The sequence below is a fragment of the Salmo trutta genome, chromosome 14, assembly GCF_901001165.1.
Source record: "Salmo trutta chromosome 14, fSalTru1.1, whole genome shotgun sequence".
Classification (NCBI taxonomy): Eukaryota; Metazoa; Chordata; class Actinopteri; order Salmoniformes; family Salmonidae; genus Salmo; species Salmo trutta.
Window position 1 is genome coordinate 69,802,546 of NC_042970.1, and position 24,423 is coordinate 69,826,968.

Genomic DNA, 24,423 nt, shown 5'->3' on the forward strand with positions numbered 1-24,423 from the left:
AGGCGCCTTTTTTGTTAATCCAAAACCTAGAATGACTACATATTCATGAGTGTCTGTGGGGAAGGAAGCTGTACTCATAATTAGCATGCAATTGCAGTTTTTAAACCTGGCTACACCATCATACAATATGCACTTCTCTTCCTTCCTTATTTTTTATTCAGTAATTTCTTCCTCACCAGACCCTGTCCACCGAGACGGTTGTTTATCTGGTGTTTGGTGTTGTGGTGTTTATGTATAGGTTCTAGTCTGGATACAATGTGTTGAGGGACAGTGAGAAAGATTGCGCCAAAGGCACTGTTGCAAGTGAAGGGAGATTCTGAGAAAAAGACAAAACGTCATTTGCCTTCAGAATTTCAATTCTGTGCGAAACATAGCTTAAGTTTCTTCAGCAGCACAGTAGAGAGGTAATACTCACTCTTGCTGTTGGAGTAGCAGTTTATGAAATCTCACATCACTTCCCAGGCATCTGAATCGAATGTGGTTTTGGCTTGCTGATGGAAGATAGCAGCAGTCTGAAATATTCCTTGACTATCAGAGAAGGGATTAGGTACTGCAGTAGTTGCACTGTCTGCTGTTGTTGTGTCTGACAGCATCGAGGAAGAAACCCTGAGGTAGTGTGGATACGCCCCCCTCAGAGAGAGACACACAGCTTAAAGTTCTCACATTTTTCAACATGTTTTTTACAAAAGGATAGATTTGGAGTTAGATAAACTTTGATATTTCGGCAGGTACATACGAAGGATGCTACCCTCCACAGCATTGCCTTCGCTCCAGATCAAAACTCCAAATCAAATCAAATTTTATTTGTCACATACACATGGTTAGCAGATGTTAATGCGAGTGTAGCGAAATGCTTGTGCTTCTTGTTCCGACCATGCAGTAATACCTAACAAGTAATCTAACCTAACAATTTCACAACAACTAACTTATACACACAAGTGTAAAGGAATGAATAAGAATATGTACATAAAAATATATGAATGAGCGATGGCCGAACGGCATAGGCAAGATGCAGTAGATGGTATAGATTAGTGTTGTCTGCAAACTTGATGATTGAGTTGGAGGCATGCATGGCCACGCAGTCATGGGTGAACAGGGAGTACAGGAGAGGGCTGAGAAAGCAACCTTGTGGGGCCCAAGTGTTGAGGATCAGCGGGGTGGAGATGTTGTACCTACCCTCACCACCTGGGGGCGGCCCGTCAGGAAGTCCAGGACCCAGTTGTACAGGGCGGGGTCGAGACCCAGGGTCTCAAGCTTAATGATGAGTTTGGAGGGTACTATGGTGTTAAATGCTGAACTGTAGTCGATGAACAGCATTCTTACATAGGTATTCCTCTTGTCCAGATGGGTTAGGGAAGTGTGCAGTGTGATTGCGCCGTCTGTGGACCTATTGGGTCAGTAAGCAAATTGGAGTGGGTCTAGGGTGTCAGGTAGGGTGGAGGTGATATGGACCTTGACTAGTCTCTCAAAGCACTTTATGATGACGGAAGTGAGTGCTTCGGGGCGATAGTCATTTAGCTCAGTTATCTTCCCTTTCTTGGGGACAGGAACAATGTTGGCCCTCTTGAAGCATGTGGGAACAGCAGACTGGGATAGGGATTGATTGAATATGTCCGTAAACACACCAACCAGCTGGTCTGCGCATGCTCTGAGGACGTGGCTGGGGATGCCGTCTGGGCCGGCAGCCTTGCGAGGGTTAACACGTTTAAATGTTTTACACACGTTGGCTGCAGTGAAGGGGAGGCCACAGGTTTTGATAGCGGGCCGTGTCGGTGGCACTGTGTTGTCCTCAAAGCGAGCAAAGAAGTTGTTTAGTTTGTCTGGGAGCAAGACATCGTGGTCCGCGACGGGCTGGTTTTCCTTTTGTAGTCCGTGATTGACTGTAGACCCTGCCACATACCTCTCGTGTCTGAGCCGTTAAATTGCGACTCTACTTTATCTCTACACTGACACTTAGCTCGTTTGATTGCCTTGCAGAGGAAATAGCTACACTGTTTGTATTCGGTCATGTTTCCGGTCACCTTGCCCTTATTAAAAGCCGTGGTTCGCACTTTCAGTTTTGCGCAAATGCTGCCATCAATCCACGGTTTCTGGTTGGGGAATGTTTTAATATACGCTGTGGGTACAACATCACCGATGCACTTGCTAGTAAACTCGCTCACCGAATCAGCGTATTCATCGATGTTATTGTCCGACGCTATGCGGAACATATCCCAGTCCACATGATCGAAGCAATCTTGAAACGTGGAATCCGATTGGTCGGACCAGCATTGAACGCATGGGCGCTTCCTGTTTTAGTTTCTGTCTATAGGCTGGGAGCAACAAAATGGAGTCGTGGTCAGATTTTACGAAAGGAGGGCGGGGGAGGGCATTATATGCGTCGCAGAAGTTAGAATAACAATGATCCAGGGTTTTGCCAGCGTGGGTTGCGCATTCAATATGCTGATAAAATTTAGGGAGCCTTGTTTTCAGATTAGCCTTGTTAGAATCCCCAGCTACAATAAATGCAGCCTCAGGATGTGTGGTTTCCAGTTTACATAGAGTCAAATTAAGTTCTTTCAGGGCCGTCGATGTGTCTGATTGGGGGCAGGATATACACGACCTACAACCTAATTTTGACCAAAATTAACCTGAGAGATTCTTGCTTCCAAGGTTTTATTTTTCCAAGCTATACGGTGGCTGCTCTAGCCAACAAACAGCAGAGACCTGAGGATGCCATTCCAACCTGGAACTGAGCCAGATACAAATTCAATTAGCACTAAGGTGTGAAGTAAAAGGTCTTTGGGCCCAACAAGTGTCAGGAGTCTTTGAAGCATTCTCTGAAGCCCACTCCTGCTGTTCAAAGACCATTCACTGGCATTTTCTCAGATCTCGACGATCACTGCCTCATTGTCTGCATCCATAATGGGTCTGCGGTCAAACGACCACCCATCATCACTGTCAAACGCTCCATAAAACACCTCAGCGAACAGGCCTTTCTAATCGACCTGGCCGGGGTATCCTGGAATGACATTGACCTCATCCCGTCAGTAGAGGATGCCTGGCTATTCTTTAAAAATGCCTTCTTCATCATCTTAAATAAGAATGCGCCATTCAAAAAATGTAAAAAAACAAATAGATATAGCCCTTGGTTCACTCCAGACCTGTCTGCCCTTGACCAGCACAAAAACATCCTGTGGCGTTCTGCATTAGCATCGAATAGCCCCCGTGATATGCAACTTTTCAGGGAAGTTAGGAACCGATATACACAGGCAGCAGGAAAGCTAAGGCTAGCTTTTTCAAACAGAAATTTGCATCCTGTAGTACAAACTCAAAAAAGTTCTAGCACACTGTAAAGTGCATGGAGAATAAGAGTACCTCCTCCCAGCTGCCCACTGCACTGAGGCTAGGAAAAACTGTTACCAAAGATAAATACATAAATATAAATACACTATAATTGAGAATTTCAATAAGCATTTCTCTACGGCTGGCAATGCTTTCCACCTGGCTACCCCTACCCCGTTCAACTGCCCGGCACCCTCCACAGCAACATCGACCTGGCTTAGGCTTTCGACTCTGTCAATCACCACATTCTTATTGCATTACTCAACAGCCTTGGTTTCTCAAATGACTGCCTCGCCTGGTTCACCAACTAGTTCTCAGACAGAGTTCAGTGTGTCAAATTGGAGGGTCTGTTGTCCGGACCTCTGGCAGTCTATATGGGGGTGCCACAGGGTTCAATTCTCGGGCCGACTCTCTTCTCTGTATACATCAATGAGGTCGCGCTTCCTGCTGGTGATTCTCAGATCCACCTCTATGCAGACGACACCATTCTCTATATTCTGTCCCTTCTTTGGACACTGTGTTAACTAAATTCCAGACGAGCTTCAATGCCATACAACTCTCCTTCCGTGGCCTCCAACTGCTCTTAAATGCAAGTAAAACCAAATGCATGCTCTTCAACCGATTGCTGCCCACACCTGCCCACCCGCCCGACCAGCATCACTACTCTGGATGGTTCTGACTTAGAATGTGGACAACTACAAATACCCAGGTGTCTGGTTAGACTGTAAACTCTCCTTCCAGATTCACACGAATCATCACCAATCCAAAATTAAATCTAGAATCGGCTTTCTATATCGCAACAAAGCATCCTTCATACTGACCATCCTACCGATCCTCGACTTCGGCCATGTCATTTACAATATAGCCCCCAAAACTCTACTCAACAAATTGGATACAGTCTATCACAATGCCATCCGTTTTGTCACCAAAGTCCCATATACTACCCACCACTGCGACCTGTACTCTCTCGTTGGCTGGCCCTCGCTTCACACTTGTCGCCAGACCCACTGGCTTCAGGTCATCTACAAGTCTCTGATAGGTAAGGCCCTGCCTTATCTCACCTCACTGGTCACCATAGCAGCACCCACCCGTAGCACGCGCTCCAGCAGGTATATCTCTCTAGTCACTCCCAAAGCCAATTCCTCGTTTGGCCGCCTTTCCTTCCAGTTCTCTGCTGCCAATGACTGGAACGAATTGCAAAAGAGCAGCTCACAGATCACTGCACCTGTACATAGCCCATCTGTAAATAGCCCATCCAACTACCTCATCCCCATACTGTATTTATTTATTTATCTTGCTCCTTTGCACCCCTGTATTTCTACTTGCACATTCATCTTCTGCACATCAGTCACTCTAGTGTCTAATTGGTATATTGTAATTACTTTTCCACCATGGCCTGTTTATTGCCTTACCTCCCTTTTCTTACCTCATTTGCACACACTGAATATAGATTTTCTTCAACTGTATTATAGACTGTATGTTTTGTTTATTCCATGTGTAACTCTGTGTTGTTGTATGTGTCGAACTGCTATGCTTTATTCTAGGCCAGGTCGCAGTTGTAAATGAGAACTTGTTCTCAACTTGCCTACCTGGCTAAATAAAGGCGATTTAAAAAAATATATATTATTAAAAACAAATTCTACAAGAAATCTGCCACCAGAAATAAAAGCTTCTCCCAAGTGGGTGTGACACCTACTCCCATTGCTTGCTGCACTGCTGCTTGAATTCCACCTGGTGATCTGTTCACTGTCTGCCCTTGCCTGTTTGGTACAGGTACCTGCACCACACTCACCACTCTCTCCCGAGTTTTCGCTCGCCTCCTGCACACACCCACTGTTGGGGCGAGTGACTCTGAACTTACAATAGCCCCAAGTCGTTATATATTACATTTTTTTCTTGTGCATTTTGCTATTTTGCTAAACTTTCTTTACCCAACTGTGGGACTGACTATGTTTGTTCCCACACTCGGGACTCTGACTCTCTATTGGTTACACAGACTTTTGGCCTCCCATCCTATTCTAACCACCTCTCGCCCGCTTTATATTCATGTTACCTGATTAAATTGCTGAACAATATGATCTCTTTGCCATCTGATGCACATTCAGATGTCATAAATCAACACTGCAGAGCTCTCCCTGTAATATGCAGTGCCTTGATTGTATTACTGTTGATGATATCTGGAAATGTGCATGTATACTCCGGCCCATCTACAGTTGCTAGCCCCAATTCTGATTTGTGCTCTGATATCTGCTTCACTGATTTCTACTCTTGTAAAAGCCTGGGTTTTCTGCACGTTAACACCAGAAGCTTATTACCTCAAATGGATCAATTGAAATTGTGGGTTCACAGCTCCAAACCAGATTTGTTGGTCATTACTGAGATGTGGTTAAGAAAGAGTGTTTTGAATACTGATGTTAACCTTTCTGGTAAAAACCTTTTTCGGCAAGACAGATCTTCTAAAGGTGGGGTAGTGGCAATCTTTACCAAGGATCACCTTTAGTTCTCGATTGTCTCCATCATGTCTGTCTCCATACAATTTGATTTGCTGGTTTTAAGCATTAAACTTTCAAATATCTCTTTGTTGACTGTTGCTGGGTGCTATCATCCTCCATCAGCACCAACCTGTACCCTACCTGCCCTAAGCGCTCTCCTGGCCCCTTACACCAAGTCTGAATTTGTCCTGTTAGGTGACCTAAACTGGGACATGCTTAAACCACCTGACCAAGTCCTAAAGCAATGGAACTCCCTAAATCTTTCTCAGATTATCACCAATCCCACAAGGTATGACTCCAAACACCCAGAAAAGGCTACTCTCCTCAAAGTTATCCTCACAAATAATCATGATAGGTATCGTTCTGGTGTTTTCTGTAATGACCTTAGTGATCACTGTTTTACAGCCTGTGTTCATAATGGCTTATCAGTGAAACGACCTGTCCTGATTTGTCATAGATGCTTGCTAAAAAACTTGAATGAGCAAGCTTTCCTTCATGACCTGGCCTCTGTAAAATGGTATAGAATCAGCTTGATCCCCTCTGTCGAAGACACTTGGACCATCTTTTTTTATATTTTCAGTGGTATTGTAAACAAACACACCCCAAAAAGAAAATGAGAATTAAAAACAGATTCAGCCCCTGGTTCGACCGTGATCATGCAGAGTTACTCCACCTCAAGAATTGCATTTGGCGAAAGGCTCGGCACACGCATACTCAAGCTGACTGGTTATCGTTTAGGCAAATTAGAAATAAGTGCACTCAGACTATCCGGAAGGCCAATGTTATTTACTTTCGGGAGCAGTTCTCTCTCTGTGGGTCTAACCCCAAGAAATTCTGGAAAATGGTTAAACAGTGTTTCACATGCTTCGAAGTAGGGTAATGGAATATTTAGAATTTTTTTTGTCACGAAATGCATCACGAAATGCATTTAGCTGTAGTTTTGGTTTTGTGACATATATGCTTGCTTTGAAAATGGCTGTGTGATTATTTTTGTCAGGGTACTCTCCTGACATAATCTAATGTTTTGCTTTCGCTGTAAAGCCTTTTTGAAATCGGACAATGTGGTTAGATTAACGAGAGTCTTGACTTTAAAATGGTTTAAAATAGTCATATGTTTGAGAAATTGAAGTTATAGCATTTTTGAGGTATTTGTATTTCGCGCCACGCAATTCCACTGGCTGTTGACTAGGTGGGACGCTTGCCCAGGGAGGTTAAAGACCTGGAGAATAAACCCTCCTCCTCACAGCTGTCTTGTCTCTTAATGTTGATGATGTGGTTGTTACTGACAAGAAGCACATGGCTGAGCTCTTTAATCACACATTACTTAAGTCAGGATTCCTATTTGACTCAGCCATGCCTCATTGCCCGTCCAACATTTCCTCATCTCCCATCCCTTCTAATGGGACTATCCCAGATGCTTCTCCCTCTTTTTCCCCTGTCCCACTACAAAGTTTCTCCCTGCAGGCAGTCACTGAGTCCAAGGTGCTAAAGGAGCTCCTTATTAAGGGGTTGGTATGCAGAGGCACTGTGTGGAGACCAGGCTCCGGTGAGAGAGGAAAAAGCCCAGTGCTTCAAATCCGAGAGTGGGACCAAACTCCCAAACCAAATCACCTCAGTCTGTCATAACACACAAAACAAAAGAGATAAAGACTGGGGTGTTCAGGAGCACACCCGACTCAGAGGTCCAATTCCTGTATTGATCCAGCAGGGAAACTAAAGGTTGGTGCTCTGTCTTGCACAGCTAGCTGACAGACTGAGGTCTCACTTGGTCTCTTGCATCTGACTTGGCTGGCAGCTGACCAAACCAAAGAGAAATTAACTGGGTGCTAGCATAACTAAGACACCAAACACACTAGCCAGGGAGAAAAACTGAAAAAACCTGTTAAAAAAATTGACATGGTCAGGCTGTTGGTATCAGAAGTGGGATTAACAAAAAGGAACAACTTTACCTGACATTGCAACTGTGAGAGAGAGAAAAAAAACAGGAAAGTTCTTGGCTGAAGACCCCGAGGCAAGATGAAGCCTACAGGCTCTAAACATGATATTTCCTCTGATTGATATGCTTAAACATTATTCTGAATGAAGCCCAGGCGTCCAGTCTTAAAGGAGTCTGAACACAACGTCTGAACCCACTATGAAACATTTCTACAGCTATTGTTTGAGATTCCCGCAGGGGAGTGACAGCTGCAATATGGGTCCAAACACCAGATCCAAGACCCTGAGGAATCTGGATGGATGGATGGTGAGACGTCTGGACGACACGAGAAATGAGAGTTTAGCAACTCAGATTTGGCTGGCAGAGGCAAACCGCTGTCACGTTCGTCTGAAGAAGGAGACCAAGGCGCAGCGTGAATATCGTTCCACATCTTTTATTTGAAAGTGAAACTTAGCCAAACAAACAATAAACTATAAACAAACAACAAACCGTGACAACAGAGGTGCAACATGCACTAGCTCAAAATAATCTCCCACAAACTACTTAAATATGATCCCCAATTAGAGACAACGATGACCAGCTGCCACTAATTGGGAATCATACAAAACCCCCAACATAGAAAAAATAAACTAGAACACAAAATAGAAAAAATAAACTAGATAAACATAATCTAGAATGGCCACCCAAATCACACCCTAACCTACCCAAATAGAGAATTAAAAATGCTCTCTACGGTCAGGTCGTGACAGTACCCCCCCAAAGGTGCGGACTCCGGCTGCAAAACCTGACTCAATAGGGGAGGGTCCGGGTGGGCATCTAGCCTCGGTGGCGGCTCCGGTGCGGGACGTAGACCCCGCTCTGCTCTCGGATCCGCCATCCTCGGTGGTGACTCTCTTTCGAGGGTCGTCGCCAAAGCTCCGGACCGTGGATCATCGCCGGAGGACCCGGACTGTGGATCGTCGCCAGGAGCTCCGGACAGTGGATCGTTGCCGGAGGGACCAGACCGGGAATCGTCGCCGGAGGCTCTGAACTGGGAACCACCGCTGGAGGTTCTGAACTGCCGACCGCCGCTGGAGGCTCTGGACTGCCGACCGCCACTGGAGGCTCTGGACTGCTGACCGCCGCTGGAGGCACTGGACAGTAGACAGCCGCTGGAGGCACTGGACAGCAGACAGCCGCTGGAGGCACTGGACAGCAGACAGCCGCTGGAGGCACTGGACAGCAGACAGTCGCTGGAGGCTCTGGACTGCAGACCGTCGCTGGAGACTCTGGACTGCAGACCGTCGCTGGAGGCTCTCGACTGCAGACTGTCGCTGGAGGTTCTTGACTGCAGACTGTCGCTGGAGGCTCTTGACTGCAGACCGTCTCTGGAAGCTCTGGACTGCAGATTGTCGCTGAAGACTCTGAACTGGGGACCGTCGCTGGAGGCTCCGGACTGGGGACCGTCACTGCAGGCTCCGGACTGGGGACCCTCGCTACAGGCTCCGTGCCATGGATCATCACTTCAGGCTCCGAGCCATGGATCATCACTGGAGGCTTCGTGCCATGGATTATCACTGGAGGCTCCAGGTCATGGATTATCACTGGAGGCTTCGTGGCATGGATCATTACTACAGGCTCCGGGCCATGGATCATCACTGGAGGCTTCGTGCCATGGATTATCACTGGAGGCTTCGTGCCATGGATCATCACTGGAGGCTTCGTGCCATGGATTATCACTGGAGGCTTCGTGCCATGGATCATCACTGGAGGCTTTGTGCCATGGATCATCACTGGAGGCTTCGTGCCATGGATCATCACTGGAGGCTTCATACGTGGAGCCGGAACAGGTCTCACCGGACTGGGGAGACGCACTGGAGGTCTGGAGCGTAGGGCTGGCACAATCCGTCCTGGCTGGATGCTCACTTTAGCCCGGCAAGTGCAGGGCGCTGGCACAGGACGAACTGGGCTGTGAAGGCGCACTGCGACACAGTGCGACACAGTGCCGCAGCGGGTTGAGTGCTCATTATAATGTTTATTAGAACACTGAAAAAACAAAACAAGAAAACGAACGAACAGTAATGCAGGCTACACACACAGCTATGCAAAAACAACTTCCCACAAAACCCATTACAAAAAACACCCTTCTATATAGGTCCTTCAATCAGAGGCAACGAAGAACAGCTGCCTCCAATTGAAGGTCAAACCAATAACCCTAAACATAGAACTAGAAAGACTAGACCAGAACATAGAAATATACTAGCATAGAACATAACCAAAACCCCCAGAACACTCTAAACAAACACCCCTCTACATAAACACATAACCCAACAAACCCCAAAACACTCTAAACAAATACCCCCTGCCACGTCCTGACCAAACTATAATTACAAATAACCCCTTTACTGGTCAGGACATGACAGCCTGCTTCCATGGCAGGGTCTTGTCCCCTGCCATTACCTCCTCCCAGGTCCAGGATGTCCTCCACTCCCTTTTCTCCTGAACCCAGGATCCCTGCTCCTCCTGGGCACGCTGCTTGGTCCTTTGGTGGTGGGAGATTATTTTGAGTTAGTGCATGTTGCACCTCTGTCATCACAGTTTGTTGTTTGTTTATAGCTTATTGTTTGTTTGGCTAAGTTTCACTTTTAAATAAAAGATGTGGAACAATATTCATGCTGCGCCTTGGTCTCCTTCTTCAGACGAACGTGACAACCGCAATGGGCATGAATTGGGCGATGCCTTACCATCATTGCTCTGACAGATAGTACTGGAAAGCAGAGAGACTGTGGGACCAGAGATCTTAATAAGAGACAGATGAAGAGAGGTAATGAAAAGGTAATGCAATAACGGACTAGAAGGGAAATAAGTGAATAGTTGAGAGGAAAAAGCTGACTGGAACTATTCAACACCCAAACTGCTCTAACTCTTCATTCTCCATCCTCATAGCAGATCACATTGTGAGATGCTGGAATAAAAAGTGTTTTAAATGTAACAAGAAGAAAACCATCTCTACCCTCTTGAAAAACAACTTAGAGAAATGCAGTCAACACAGAAAATGTGGTAGAAAATGTTCTGCAGAGTCGGGGGCCCATAAAGAAACAGTAAACTGATAATAAGGATTACAGTAAAAGGGACTGTGATAGCACATTGTCTCAGGCTAATCTAAACCCTTAATGTACACCATTAACAATCACATCTCCGGGATAAATCACAAGAGCCTCCCATTAGCAAACTGCCGTCATTTTGAGTTCAGAGACAGTAGCCGAGCTGAAAGTTTTATGTTGCCTGTAAAAATCCATTCCGCTAGCGCTTGCGCTTGAAACAGAGAGAGAGAAAAAAAGGGAGGAGAAAATGAAGAAGGGGAAAAAGAATGAAGAGAATGCATCAGTAGAGGAAGGTGTCGAGAGCAAAGGAAGCAAATCTAGCTTTTTATAATCTCTGCTGCCCTCAGCATACCTTATCTCAGGAAGGGGACAAGCATTGTACAAGCTGTCATAGTGTTTATCTGTTGGAACATATACACAATGCAGAAGCAGTCAGACACACACACACACACACACACACACACACACACACACACACACACACACACACACACACACACACACACACACACAACTGTCACCCCTAAGGTACATTAGCTGCAGCAAAATCTCTCCTCTAATAACAGAATCCATTGAAGCATAATTGAAAATTACTTTTGGAGAATTGACACATTAAGGGTACAGAAAGATATTTGCAGGTGTAGTAGGAGGGTGGAAACTCAAGCGTGAATGAATAATGGAGGGAAAACATTTACATATACAGATTGGGTCCAATGGACACTTGGAGTGAGCTTGAGAAATGAGAAACAGGCAACAGAGATAGGAAAAGGAAATATGAAACAGTCCATGCCTGAAATAAAACAACAACAGCAGGAACAGGGAAATGTGTCTGATGCACAAACATATTCACTACACCACCTAGGCTCTCTGGCTTTCAGATAATAAACTAGGAAGTCAATGAATATTCCCACTGTGTGAAATGAAGATGTTAGATAAGAACCAAGAGTAAGCACTGTAGGTACTGTATAGCTACTGCAAGTGGCCTCGAGGTTTACAGCATTGGGCAATGTCGCTGGTTTGACTCCTGGAGCCGACAAGGTGAAAAATCTGTCGCTGGGCCCTTAAGCAAGGCACTTAACCCTATTGCTCCAGGGGCGCTGGGCAATAGAGACCCTACCCGTAACCCCACTCCCTGCGGGTGTCTCAGGGGGAGTTCGGATATGCAATAAACACATTTCCATGACACACTTGTAACAGGACAAATAAAAACACCCCCTAAATGTATTATTATTATTTGTCAAGTGTTCCTGAGCACAGTCTGGAGGAGAAAAACTATAAGACAGGAATGTTCTAATATCCCAATGTACCTAACCCTAACTTTCATTGAACTGTATGCATTTAACAACCAAGAGTGAGCACAAGATACAGCATTTGTCATAAGTTACTGGACACATGGGGAAAACTAAGAGACATGAAAGTTTAAATCTCACTATGGACCTAAGTAATTCTTTCATGGCACTTTAAGCATGGCCTTCATGGAATGAATGCATATCATTGCTTTCATTCACACGTGCACTCTTGAAGTGCTTTGAAGAACTATAGTGGAAGAAACGCTGACATTTGGAGGATGTTTTTAAGTGACCTCACATACATACTGTCTCATTGATATCTCTGTCACGTTGAACATTCCTCTTTCACTCCTGACTGTGCATCTTCAAGCATCTTAGCTTGACCTCGTTTTCTCCCATGTTCTCTACATTCCAGAAAGCTCTTTTCCAGAATAAATCTTTAAATAAACATGTAAAAGTTTGAGATTCCTCCTCCAGGCGTGATTATTTTTGCATGAGGTCGAAGAGAGCTTTTTAGGTCACACCGTGACAAATCCACGAGTGAGTCAGCGACATTCCGCCTTTTTTCCGCTCATCACCAAGCATCAGCACTGACCTGAAACGCAACGGTGTTGACTCATCTTGTGGCCACCTTAGACCCTCTTCTGACCTGACAACACCCTAACACGCGTTCTGCCCTTTTCTCACAATGGATCGCAGATGTCGTGAGTGACTTGGTGGAGTCATGCTCGGGTCAGGGCACAGCAGCAGACTTTGGGGTATAGTCTTCAGGTGGGAAAATGCACCTAAAGGAGAGAAAAGATTCTCTGGTCTGATGAAACCAAGATTAAACTCTTAGGCCTGAATGCCAAGTGTCAGGTCTGCAGGAAACCTGGCACCATTTACGGTGAAGCATGGTGGCGGTAGCATCATGCTATGGGGATGTTTTTCAGCAGCAGGGACATGGAGACTAGTCAAGATCATGGGAAAGATGAACGGAGCAAAGTACAGACAGATCCTTGATGAAAACCTGCTCCAGAGCTCTCAGACTGGGGCGAAGGTTCACCTTCCAACAGGACAACGACCTTAAGCACACAGCCAAGACAACACAGGAGCTGGTTTCGAGACAAGTCTCTGAATGAACCCGGACTTGAACCCAATCTCTGTCAAGACCTGAAAATAGTTGTGCAACTACGCTCCCCATCCAACCTGACAGAGCTTGAGAGGATCTGCAGAGAAGAAGTTAGAAACTCCCCAAATACACATATTCCCTCGCTGTCAGGTGTAAATCACATTGTGGAATAAATGGCACACGTGCAATTGTTTAACTGCAACCAGGGTTGTTTTTTGGGCTGGGATCTGTGGTTGAATAAGAAAGATTTGATAGTGTACTATCAAACATATTCGCTGCCATACATCCTGCTGCGTTCCCCTCAAAGGGGATGTGTTTTGTTGTTTGCAGAAACTCTCCAAAGAGACATAGAAAAAAGGAGAACTCTGAGAGTGTGGAAGTGAGGAAGCCATATTCCACCTTTTACATCCTTTATCTATTTCCTCCTTCTCCCTCTCTATAAGTAGTATCAGAGCCAATATTATGGAAACATATAACTCAGGCATGAGGAGATGGGCTGAGTTGAACTGAAGGAGGAAGTAAAGAAAAAACTTCCCAAAACTTCAGGAAGAGAAGGGTGAAGAAGTTACCTTCTGCCTAATCTTTTTCATTGAAATGGATAATGTTGTTTTCCGGGCCAGGTTCACAGGAATCAAATAAGTCTGGCTGGCATTGACGCAGTTCTTCTTGTTCTCTTTTGCAACATCCCTGTCACCTTCTCTCAGTCCCCAGAATATTCTCAGAACTCTGTCACAGAGTTCGCAAAAGTCCATCCATAATTTAAATGGATTTAAGCCATTGGCATCCATGACAGCTCTGTGGTTTCACTGTGGTAGGGGCAATTGGGTAGGCAAACTAAAAACAACACATGCACTTAGGCCCAGCTCACCAGCTAGCAACCAATCAGGACCCCTCACAACGGTTGTCAGAAAGTAGCCTTTCTTGTAGTATTTATGTAATTTATGTCTGAATACCAGTGGTGTACTCAAGACTTCTAAGGCCACACACAGCATGACTTCTAGGCCAGATAGACTAAAAGACATTGCATCATCATGTCTGAGGCAACATGTACAGTAGTCTGCATGCACTGGTCAGTGTGCAATTTGTACTAGTACACACCAGCCTGTACATCGAAAGATAAAGTCCACATTTCCAATTTGGATTCATGACCTGTCCAGTGAGTTAGAAACCCCAAAACAAACCAAGTATCACAACAATGAGGTAGAGGGTTGTACAAATCGAATGACAACTTCTGTGCCGCACGAAAAAACAACAATCAATTAAGAATTCTCGCTCAAGAGGATGAATCATTTTGCCTTTATTACTGACACGAGGCTGCTTGATGAGATTTTAACTTGATAACCACAAACAAAACCGAGCGCTGCGGCTTTAAAAGGGAGCTGCTCTTGAGTCGCATTTGTATTGAAAACCCGTAATATAAGCCTGCTGGCAGTTAGAGCTGGTGATGAAATCCAACCATTTAGTGTTATGACAGAAAGTAAATTAGAGTGTGCTTCAGGATATGATGGAAAAACCCAAGAGTATGTAATTAAAAAGTTACGAATTTAAATATTGAGAGAAAGGAGCTACATAAATGACCTCTTCTCTAATAAAATGAGTGATTAAAGTATCAGACCCCAGGAAATGGAAGGGGAGAAGGACGTGCCCATTGAAATGACTAGAAATCCTATTTCGAGCGCAAAACTATGAGAGTGTTTTTCACAGCACTTTCACTGTAAAACGGAAGATGTAGATATTGTATGTCAAGGGATCCTTTCAAATTGTTACAATGCCATGGACTAAAGCCTATCTGTTGACGCAAAGGACTATGTTGGCAAATCCTTCGTTTTGAGCCGAGTCCAGGATGACATCTGCTTATGAATCATCTAGATTGAGTGGCACGGATATAGAATATACTGTATGGGCCTTGACTTGAGGATAACACAATATGATAAACACAGATATTCAACAATATTTGAGAATCGATCTGAAAACCTATACCGTATGACTATCAAAATCAGATCTCAGTCAAAGCCCTTTTCTGAGACTCCAATAAAAAGTTCTATAGCACCACTGTGTTTTTGAGGTAACGTAAAGTCCAATTGTAATATGTCAGAGACATCAGGTAGGTCCCCTTCTCTCCACGACACAGGCCTTATTATAGGCACTGACCAGTAAAATATCAACCAGCCTGTGAGTGAGTGAGCTCAGCAAAAATATGTAATTTTAAGGATGTGACTCCTCACCCCTGCCTGACCCCACAGTGGCACATTTGGAATGGGGGATTGGGGGAAGGAGGGTTTAAATTGGAATGGAGAGATGGAAGGGATGGCCCAGATCAACCTTTCTCTTTCTGTCTTTCTATTTCTTGTCTTTCTCTCTGTATCTTCTGTCTCACTCGTCTCTCACTCTCTCTCTCTGTCCCTATTCCACTGAGTGACTGCAAAGGAATCCCCTCCACTCTAACTCACTAGATGTTACCTTCAGAAGACCTGCATGTCTAGTCAGCCAGAGCTTTGCTCAGAGTATATACCCTTCACCATGGCACTGATGCATTCTGAGTTCCTCGTACAGTAGCCACCTTTTTCTCAGTTGACATAGCAGCCTATCTGATAGCAGCCTATCCAGTCATTTTTAAAGGTTTTATTTCTTTCTAGGACCATTTAAGGAGCGAATTGACACCCAGTAATTCACAGCAGGAGAGCGTAACAATGTGTTGAATTTTGAACTATGATACATTTCAGTTGGGAAAGGATACAGTTCATAGAAAAGTGTGACATGAGAACATTACTGCTACAAGAGAGACTCATCAATGCAAATGCCCAGAAAATACTGTATGTGTAAGGGCCAACACCGGACAGAAGAAACAGGTACGGGGAGTCAGACATTTTTTCGGGAACAGACAAGGAAACAAGACACGAACAGCGTCGGAACATGGGCAACACGGACATGAGACAATTAATGCAGTAGCCGGGAACTGACAAATATAGGGAAGGTAATAAAGAGACTGAAAGACTAAAACTAGCAGAGATGACATTCCCTAGAAGATACGTAGATTAAGAAGATACATTGATACATTGTTACATTGAGAATGTTGTGTTACGTTAGCTAAGTGTTGTGGTTTCGCAACCTCTCTACAAGATACTGGTCCTGTTGAGTTGAAGTTAAGTCAAGAATTTGGTGTGAGAAGAATTTAAGTTTCCGAGAAGATATGTTAATTTGAACAGTCAAAAGCTAAGAGTTACGTTTCCATCTAGCTACTGTATATTAAATGTGTTGTGTTTTCGCAGCCTCTGTATGTACGATATGCTGGTCCTGTTGAGTTGGATTGGAGTCAGGGATATGATGTGTGAAGTTGTATACATGCAGACAGGCTCATCTCTAAGAGGTTTCAGCATCTGGCATCCAGGCATCTGAAGACTGTAATTTTACCTCAGATTGCTCTACTGCAGTAGCACAGCTGAAGACATCAAACTGCTGTGTTTCTATACCTTTGTACCTATTTGCTAAGACTGAATAATTATTGAGCAATAAACTGCTCAACCGCCAAGGGATGATACTCAGAATACTTAGATGAAGAGAGGAGATCTGAGAGCAGATCTGAATAACTTGTTGCAAGAGATGAAATATCATTGTTAGGGCACACGGTAAACAGTCTGGCTTCATTTCACTCATATCCCTAAGCATCCAATTGAGATATGGGACCACTCCTTTGAATATTATTCACAGGAATTACTGATATGCTTCCATAGTTTAAGGTCAGGGTGTTCATTAAAATTGGCAGGCTGACTGAGATACTTGAAGGTGTTGGCGGGTGACTTGACCTTTATTGAAAAGTCAGCATCTGTCCTGCCATTTGGGCCGACCTCATGGACACTGTGGTATACACAGACTAACGGTCTCTCCGGCCCCAAAATCTTCTTAGCAGAGCTGTGATCTCAATTAACAAGTAATATGGACAGAGAGGAACAGAGCAAAACAAATGTAGAGACTGCAAAGTTTATGGCTGCGAACATTTGTTGATTCTTGGGTATGAACTATCACATTCTGGATGTTTCTGACTAGTATTTAGATTGCTCTCTCTCTAACTGCGTTCTCACAGCGGAGGGATATGACTTGGCTGAATGAATGCCAGGGCACATCTCAGAGGCTTTGGGATGTCAATGTTCTCCTAACACCCAGGACTATTTACTCCTCTTAATGACTACACCTGACTTCAATTACTTTAAATGCTGAGAAAACACCTGGCTTATTTATCCTTTTTCCTGCCCTGTAACTCATTTTGAAGAGCTTCACTGTTGGATGATGTATTTTGTTAGATTTTGAAATATCTATTTTCTAATTCATTTTGGATTATTTTTGGAGACTGACTCGCAGTAGCAGACTTTTCTCTGCTCTGTAACTAATTAAAAGGAGCTTTGAGATTGAACAATGTCTTAGGTTAGATACTGGATATCTATTTGGTAAGATTTTGTTTGAATTATTTCCTGAAAATTGTGTCACTTTGATTTCCCAGCAACTGACTCATACTTTGACATCCAACAGTACTGGACCATTTAAAGGACATTGCTAATCTTCGCAGATATTCAAAGAGTAAACCAGCTTGCTTTCTCTAGCCTCAAGGAAAAACCATCTTTGGTTTACTGACCCCTGCCTGCCTTGACCTGTCTTTTGCCTGCCCCCGTTGGATTATTATACCATTGTTTAATGTTTGAATTCAAGAAGTTTAATCTGCCTATCAATCATTGTTTTTGAAACCAGTGGACAGCCAGTGAAAAATGCACTCTTGCAACAGCTGCATAGTGCAGATCCAATCTAATTCACGCTGATAAAAAAATCCATAGGACTAATGGACACATGCTCATAATTGCACATTTTTGGTCGAATTAAAGGGACAATCTGTAGTTGCTACATCCATGTTTGGACTTAAATAATTTAAAAGTCCAAAAATGGATGTAGCAACTACAGATTGTGTGACAGTTATCCATTGATTCTTGAATAATATAACTTAAATGCCTCATGAGCTTAGTTCAACTGTCACACTCCATGAAAACCCAAAATACAGTTGAAGTCGGCAGTTTACATACACTTACATTGGAGTCATTAAAACTTGTTTTTCAACTACCCCACAAATTTCTTATTGACAAATTATAGTTTTGGCAAGGCGGTTAGGACATCTACTTTGTGAATGATACAAGTCATTTTTCCAACAATTTTTTACAGACAGATTATTTCACTTATAATTCACTGTATCACAATTCCAGTTGGTCAGAAGTTGACGGTGCCTTTAATCAGCTTTGAAAATTCCAGAAAATAATGTAATGGCTTTAGAAGCTTCTGATAGGCTAATTTACATCATTTCAAGCTTAACATCCTTATCATTTATCGCCCTCCAGGTTCCCTTGGAGAGTTCATCAATGAGCTTGATAAGTTCCTTCCCTGAGGATGGCTCACCTCTCACAATTCTGGGTGACTTTAACGTCCCCACGTCTACCTTTGACTCATTCCTCTCTGCCTCCTTCTTTCCACTCCTCTCCTCTTTTGACCTCACCCTCTCACCTTCCCCCCCTACTCACAAGGCAGGCAATACGCTTGACCTCATCTTTACTAGATGCTGTTCTTCCACTAATCTCATTGCAACTCCTCTCCAAGTCTCCGACCACTACCTTGTATCCTTTTCCCTCTCGCTCTCATCTAACACTTCTCACTCTGCCCCTACTCGGATGGTATTGCGCCGTCCCAACCTTCGCTCTCTCTCTCCCGCTACTCTCTCCTCTTCCATCCTATCATCTCTTCCCTCTGCTCAAACCTATCTCCTGATTCTGCCTCCTCAACCCTCCTCTCCTCCCTTTCTGCATCCTTTGATTTTCTCTGTCCCCTATCCTCCAGGCCGGCTCGGTCCTCCACTCCTGCGCCGTGGCTCGACGACTCACTGCGAGCTCACATAACAGGCCTCTGGGCAGCCGAGCGGAAATGGAGGAAAACTCGCCTCCCTGCAGACCTGGCATCCTTTCACGCCCTCCTCTCTACATTTTCCTCTTCTGTCTCTGCTGCTAAAGCCACTTTCTACCACTCTAAATTCCAAGCATCTGCCTCTAACCCTAGGAAGCTCTTTGCTACCTTCTCCTCCCTCCTGAATCCTCCTCCCCCCCTCCTCTCGCTCTGCGGATGACTTCATCAACCATTTTGAAAAGAAGGCTGATGACATCCGATCCTCGTTTGCTAAGCCAAACGACACCGCTGGTCCTGCTCACACTGCCCTACCCTGTGCTTTGACCTCTTTCTCCCCTCTCTCTCCAGATGAAATCTCGCGTCTCGTGACGGCCGGCCGCCCAACAACCTGCCCACTTGACCCTATCCCCTCCTCTCTTCTCCAGACCATTTCCGGAGACCTTCTCCCCTACCTCACCTCGCTCATCAACTCATCCTTGACCGCTGGCTACGTCTCTTCCGTCTTCAAGAGAGCGAGAGTTGCACCCCTTCTGAAAACCTACACTCGATCCCTCCGATGTCAACAACTACAGACCAGTATCCCTTCTTTCTTTTCTCTCCAAAACTCTTGAACGTGCCGTCCTTGGCCAACTCTCCTGCTATCTCTCTCAGAATGACCTTCTCGATCCAAATCAGTCAGGTTTCAAGGATGGTCATTCAACTGAGACTGCTCTTCTCTGTGTCACGGAGGCTCTCCGCACTGCTAAAGCTAACTCTCTCTCCTCTGCTCTCATCCTTCTAGACCTATCTGCTGCCTTTGATACTGTGAACCATCAGATCCTCCTCTCCACCCTCTCCGAGTTGGGTATCTCCGGCGCGGCTCACTCTTGGATTGCGTCCAACCTGACAGGTCGCTCCTACCAGGTGGCGTGGCGAGAATCTGTCTCCGCACCACGTGCTCTCACCACTGGTGTCCCCCAGGGCTCTGTTCTAGGCCCTCTCCTATTCTCACTATACACCAAGTCACTTGGCTCTGGCATATCCTCACATGGTCTCTCCTATCATTGCTACGCAGACGACACACAATTAATCTTCTCCTTTCCCCCTTCTGATAACCAGGTGGCGAATCGCATCTCTGCATGTCTGGCAGACATATCAGTGTGGATGACGGCTCACCACCTCAAGCTGAACCTCGGCAAGACAGAGCTGCTCTTCCTCCCGGGGAAGGACTGCCCGTTCCATGATCTCACCATCACGGTTGACAACTCCCTTGTGTCCTCCTCCCAGAGTGCTAAGAACCTTGGCGTGACCCTGGACAACACCCTGTCGTTCTCCACTAACATCAAGGCGGTGACCCGATCCTGTAGGTTCATGCTCTACAACATTCGCAGAGTACGACCCTGCCTCACACAGGAAGCGGCGCAGGTCCTAGTCCAGGCACTTGTCATCTCCCGTCTGGATTACTGCAACTCGCTGTTGGCTGGGCTCCCTGCCTGTGCCATTAAACCCCTACAACTCATCCAGAACGCCGCAGCCCGTCTGGTGTTCAACCTTCCCAAGTTCTCTCACGTCACCCCGCTCCTCCGCTCTCTCCACTGGCTTCCAGTTGAAGCTCGCATCCGCTACAAGTCCATGGTGCTTGCCTACGGAGCTGTGAGGGGAACGGCACCTCCGTACCTTCAGGCTCTGATCAGGCCCTACACCCAAACAAGGGCACTGCGTTCATCCACCTCTGGCCTGCTCGCCTCCCTACCTCTGAGGAAGCACAGTTCCCACTCAGCCCAGTCAAAACTGTTCGCTGCTCTGGCACCCCAATGGTGGAACAAGCTCCCTCACGATGCCAGGACAGCGGAGTCAATCACCACCTTCCGGAGACACCTGAAACCCCACCTCTTTAAGGAATACCTGGGATAGGATAAAGTAATCCTTCTAACCCCCCCCCCAAAAGATTTAGATGCACTATTGTAAAGTGGTTGTTCCACTGGATATCATAAGGTGAATGCACCGATTTGTAAGTTGCTCTGGATAAGAGCGTCTGCTAAATGACTTAAATGTAAATGTAAATGTAATCATTTGAGTCAATTGGAGGTGTACCTGTGGATGTATTTCAAGGCCTACCTTCAAACTCTGTGCCTCTTTGCTTGACATCAAAGGAAAATCAAAATAAATCAGCCAAGACCTCAGAAAAAGAATTGTAGACCTCCACAAGTCTGGTTCATCCTTGGGAGCAATTTTCAAACCCCTGAAGGTACCACGTTCATCTGTACAAACAATAGTACGCAAGAATAAACCCCATGGGACCACGCAGCGATCATACCACTCAGGAAGGAGAAGCGTTCTGTCTCCTTGAGATGAACGTACTTTGGTATGAAAAGCGCAAATCAATCCCAGAACAACAGCAAAGGACCTTGTGAAGATGCTGGAGGAAGCAGGTACAAAATTATCTATTTCCACAGTAAAACACATCGTATATCGACATAATCTGAAAGGCTGCTCAGCAAGGAAGAAGCCACTGCTCCAAAACCGCCATAAAAAGCCAGTCTACGGTTTGCAACTGCACATGGTCTGATGAAACAAAAACAGAACTGAGCATAGTTATGTTTGGAGGAAAAAGGGGGAGGCTTGCAAGCCGAAGAACACCATCCCAACCGTGAAGCACGGGGCTGTAACGATCGTCCAAAGGATTAGACCAAGTTGCAGCGTGGTGAGTGTTCATCTTTATTTTAAATTGAAACACTTAAACAAAATAATAAACAAATACAAACGACTGTCACGTCTTGCAGGCTAATAATGAGCAGTACAAAAACAAGATCCCACAAACACAGGTGGAAAAAGGCTGCCTAAGTATGGCTTCCAATCAGAGACAACGATAGACACCTGCCTCTGATTGGAAACCATACCCGGCCCAAAACATAGAAAATAAAACATAGAATGCCCACCCCACACCCTGACCTAACCACATAGAGAAACAAACCCTCTCTCTCAGGTCAGGGCGTGACAGTACCCGTCCCCAAATGGTGCGGACTCCCGGCCGCAAACCTGAACCTATAGGGGAGGGTCCGGGTGGGCATCTATACTTGGCGGCGGCTCTGGTTCGGGGCGTAGCCCCCACACCACCCACTGATCCCCCCACTTCTGTGTCGCCGGAGGAACCAGACCGTGGATCAGCACTGGAGGCTCTGAACTGCCGATCGCCGCTGAAGACTCTGAACTGCAGGCCGTCGCTGAAGACTCTGGGCTGCAGGCCGTCGCTGAAGACTCTGGGCTGCAGGCCGTCGCTGAAGACTCTGGGCTGCAGGCCGTCGCTGAAGACTCTGGGCTGCAGGCCGTCGCTGAAGACTCTGGGCTGCAGGCCGTCGCTGAAGACTCTGGGCTGCAGGCCGTCGCTAAAGACTCTGGGCTGCAGGCCGTCGCTGGAGACTGAGCTGCAGGCCGTCGCTGGAGACTGAGCTGCAGGCCGTCGCTGGAGACTGAGCTGCAGGCCGTCGCTGGAGGCTCCGGGCTGAGGAGCGTCGCTGGAGGCTCCGGGCTGAGGAGCGTCGCTGGAGGCTCCGGGCTGAGGAGCGTCGCTGGAGGCTCCGGGCTGAGGAGCGTCGCTGGAGGCTCCGGGCTGAGGAGCGTCGCTGGAGGCTCCGGGCTGAGGAGCGTCGCTGGAGGCTCCGGGCTGAGGAGCGTCGCTGGAGGCTCCGGGCTGAGGAGCGTCGCTGGAGGCTCCGGGCTGAGGAGCGTCGCTGGAGGCTCCGGGCTGGAGAGCGTCGCTGGAGGCTCCGGGCTGGAGAGCGTCGCTGGAGGCTCCGGGCTGGAGAGCGTCGCTGGAGGCTCCGGGCTGGAGAGCGTCGCTGGAGGCTCCGGGCTGGAGAGCGTGTCTGTAGGTTCCGGGCTGGAGAGCGTGTCTGTAGGTTCCGGACTGGGGACCTTCGCTGCAGGCTCCGTGCCATGGATCATCACTGGAGGCTTCGTGCCATGGATCATCACTGGAGGCTTCGTGTCATGGATCATCCCTACACGCTCCGGTGTCTCTCTCTCTCTCTCTCTCTCTCTCGCTCTCGCTCTCGCTCTCACTCTCGCTCTCACTCTCACTCTCACTCTCACTCTCTCTCTCATATATATATATATGAGAGTGATCTACACACGTCACAGTCTAACTATCTGGGTCCCACAAACACACGCAGGAGCCGCATCACTATAATCTCACAAGAATCATTATACTTTCACACACCAAATTGCCTGAAAGGACCACAAGCTCTTACTGTGTCACTACTACAGTCACCACTAGCAAAACAACAAGAAAAAATGGCAGCAAAAGTAATGAATGAAGAAAACCTGTGCGATACTAAAATATCTTGATGGTTGTTATGACCATAGCTTCCATTGACTCAAAGGGGACTTGTATACCTCTCCTTTTGTCAGTGTATTTTTAATGCACTTTGTGTTGTTACTCTGTGTTGTTTTGTGCTAGTCTCCCTGGGAAGGTGTAAGGGGGACAGAGGTACATCCAAGGTACATCACGTTAAACATGCAGTCAGTTTACACAAGAGTAGAGACCAGCCATCATTCACCTGGGGCACCCTGCCCAATGCTCAGTAGTGCAATTCTGCTTTCTATGCAGCAGTCTTGTACAAAGCAGTGAGGGAGAGAGAAATAGAAAAGGGATATGGAGGGAGAAAGATGGAGGAGAGAGAGTAGAAAAGAGAAAGAAAGTGAAGAGAGACTGCACTATTGTTCCTATGATGAATCTGAATATGTGTCAGGGGAGGGGGGGACAGAGAGGGAGACAGAGAGGGGTAGCTGAAGGAAGGCTACTGTCTTACCTCCACAAGGTGCTCTCTGTAACACTCCCCAGGTGAAAGTCATAAAGTTTGGTCAGAATCAGGATCACCTGGAAACAAAAGACATAACATGTGTTATAAGTATGTAATAAGCCATGTAATAGCACAAACCTATTAGATAATAAACACAAACATTTAACTTGTCTGGGCTAGGGGGCAGTATTTTCACGGTCGGATGAAAAACGTACCCAATTTAAACAGGTTACTACTCTGGCCCAGAAACTAGAATATGCATATTATTAGTAGATTTGGATAGAAAACACTCTGAAGTTTCTAAAACTGTTTGAATGGTATCTGAGTATAACAGAACTCATATGGCAGGCAAAAATCCAAGCAGGAAGTGGAAAGTCTGAGAATTGTAGTTCTTCTTTTGATTCTCTATGGGGTGACGTCTGTGGGGTGACGTTGCACTTCCTAAGGCTTCCATTGGCTGTCAACAGCCTTCAGAA

The 24,423-nt window shown here is 45.9% G+C and overlaps 1 protein-coding gene across 2 annotated transcripts in view; it reads right to left on the bottom strand.

The window, feature by feature from the left end:
• LOC115147221 (VPS10 domain-containing receptor SorCS3) overlaps window positions 1-24,423 on the bottom strand; it is a 235,891-nt gene that overhangs the window by 92,326 nt on the left and 119,142 nt on the right. For both annotated transcript variants that reach the window (XM_029689328.1, XM_029689327.1), the window contains exon 2: window positions 23,957-24,024. In XM_029689328.1, the coding sequence (XP_029545188.1) occupies window positions 23,957-24,024 (68 nt within the window). The remainder of the gene's footprint in view (window positions 1-23,956; window positions 24,025-24,423) is intronic.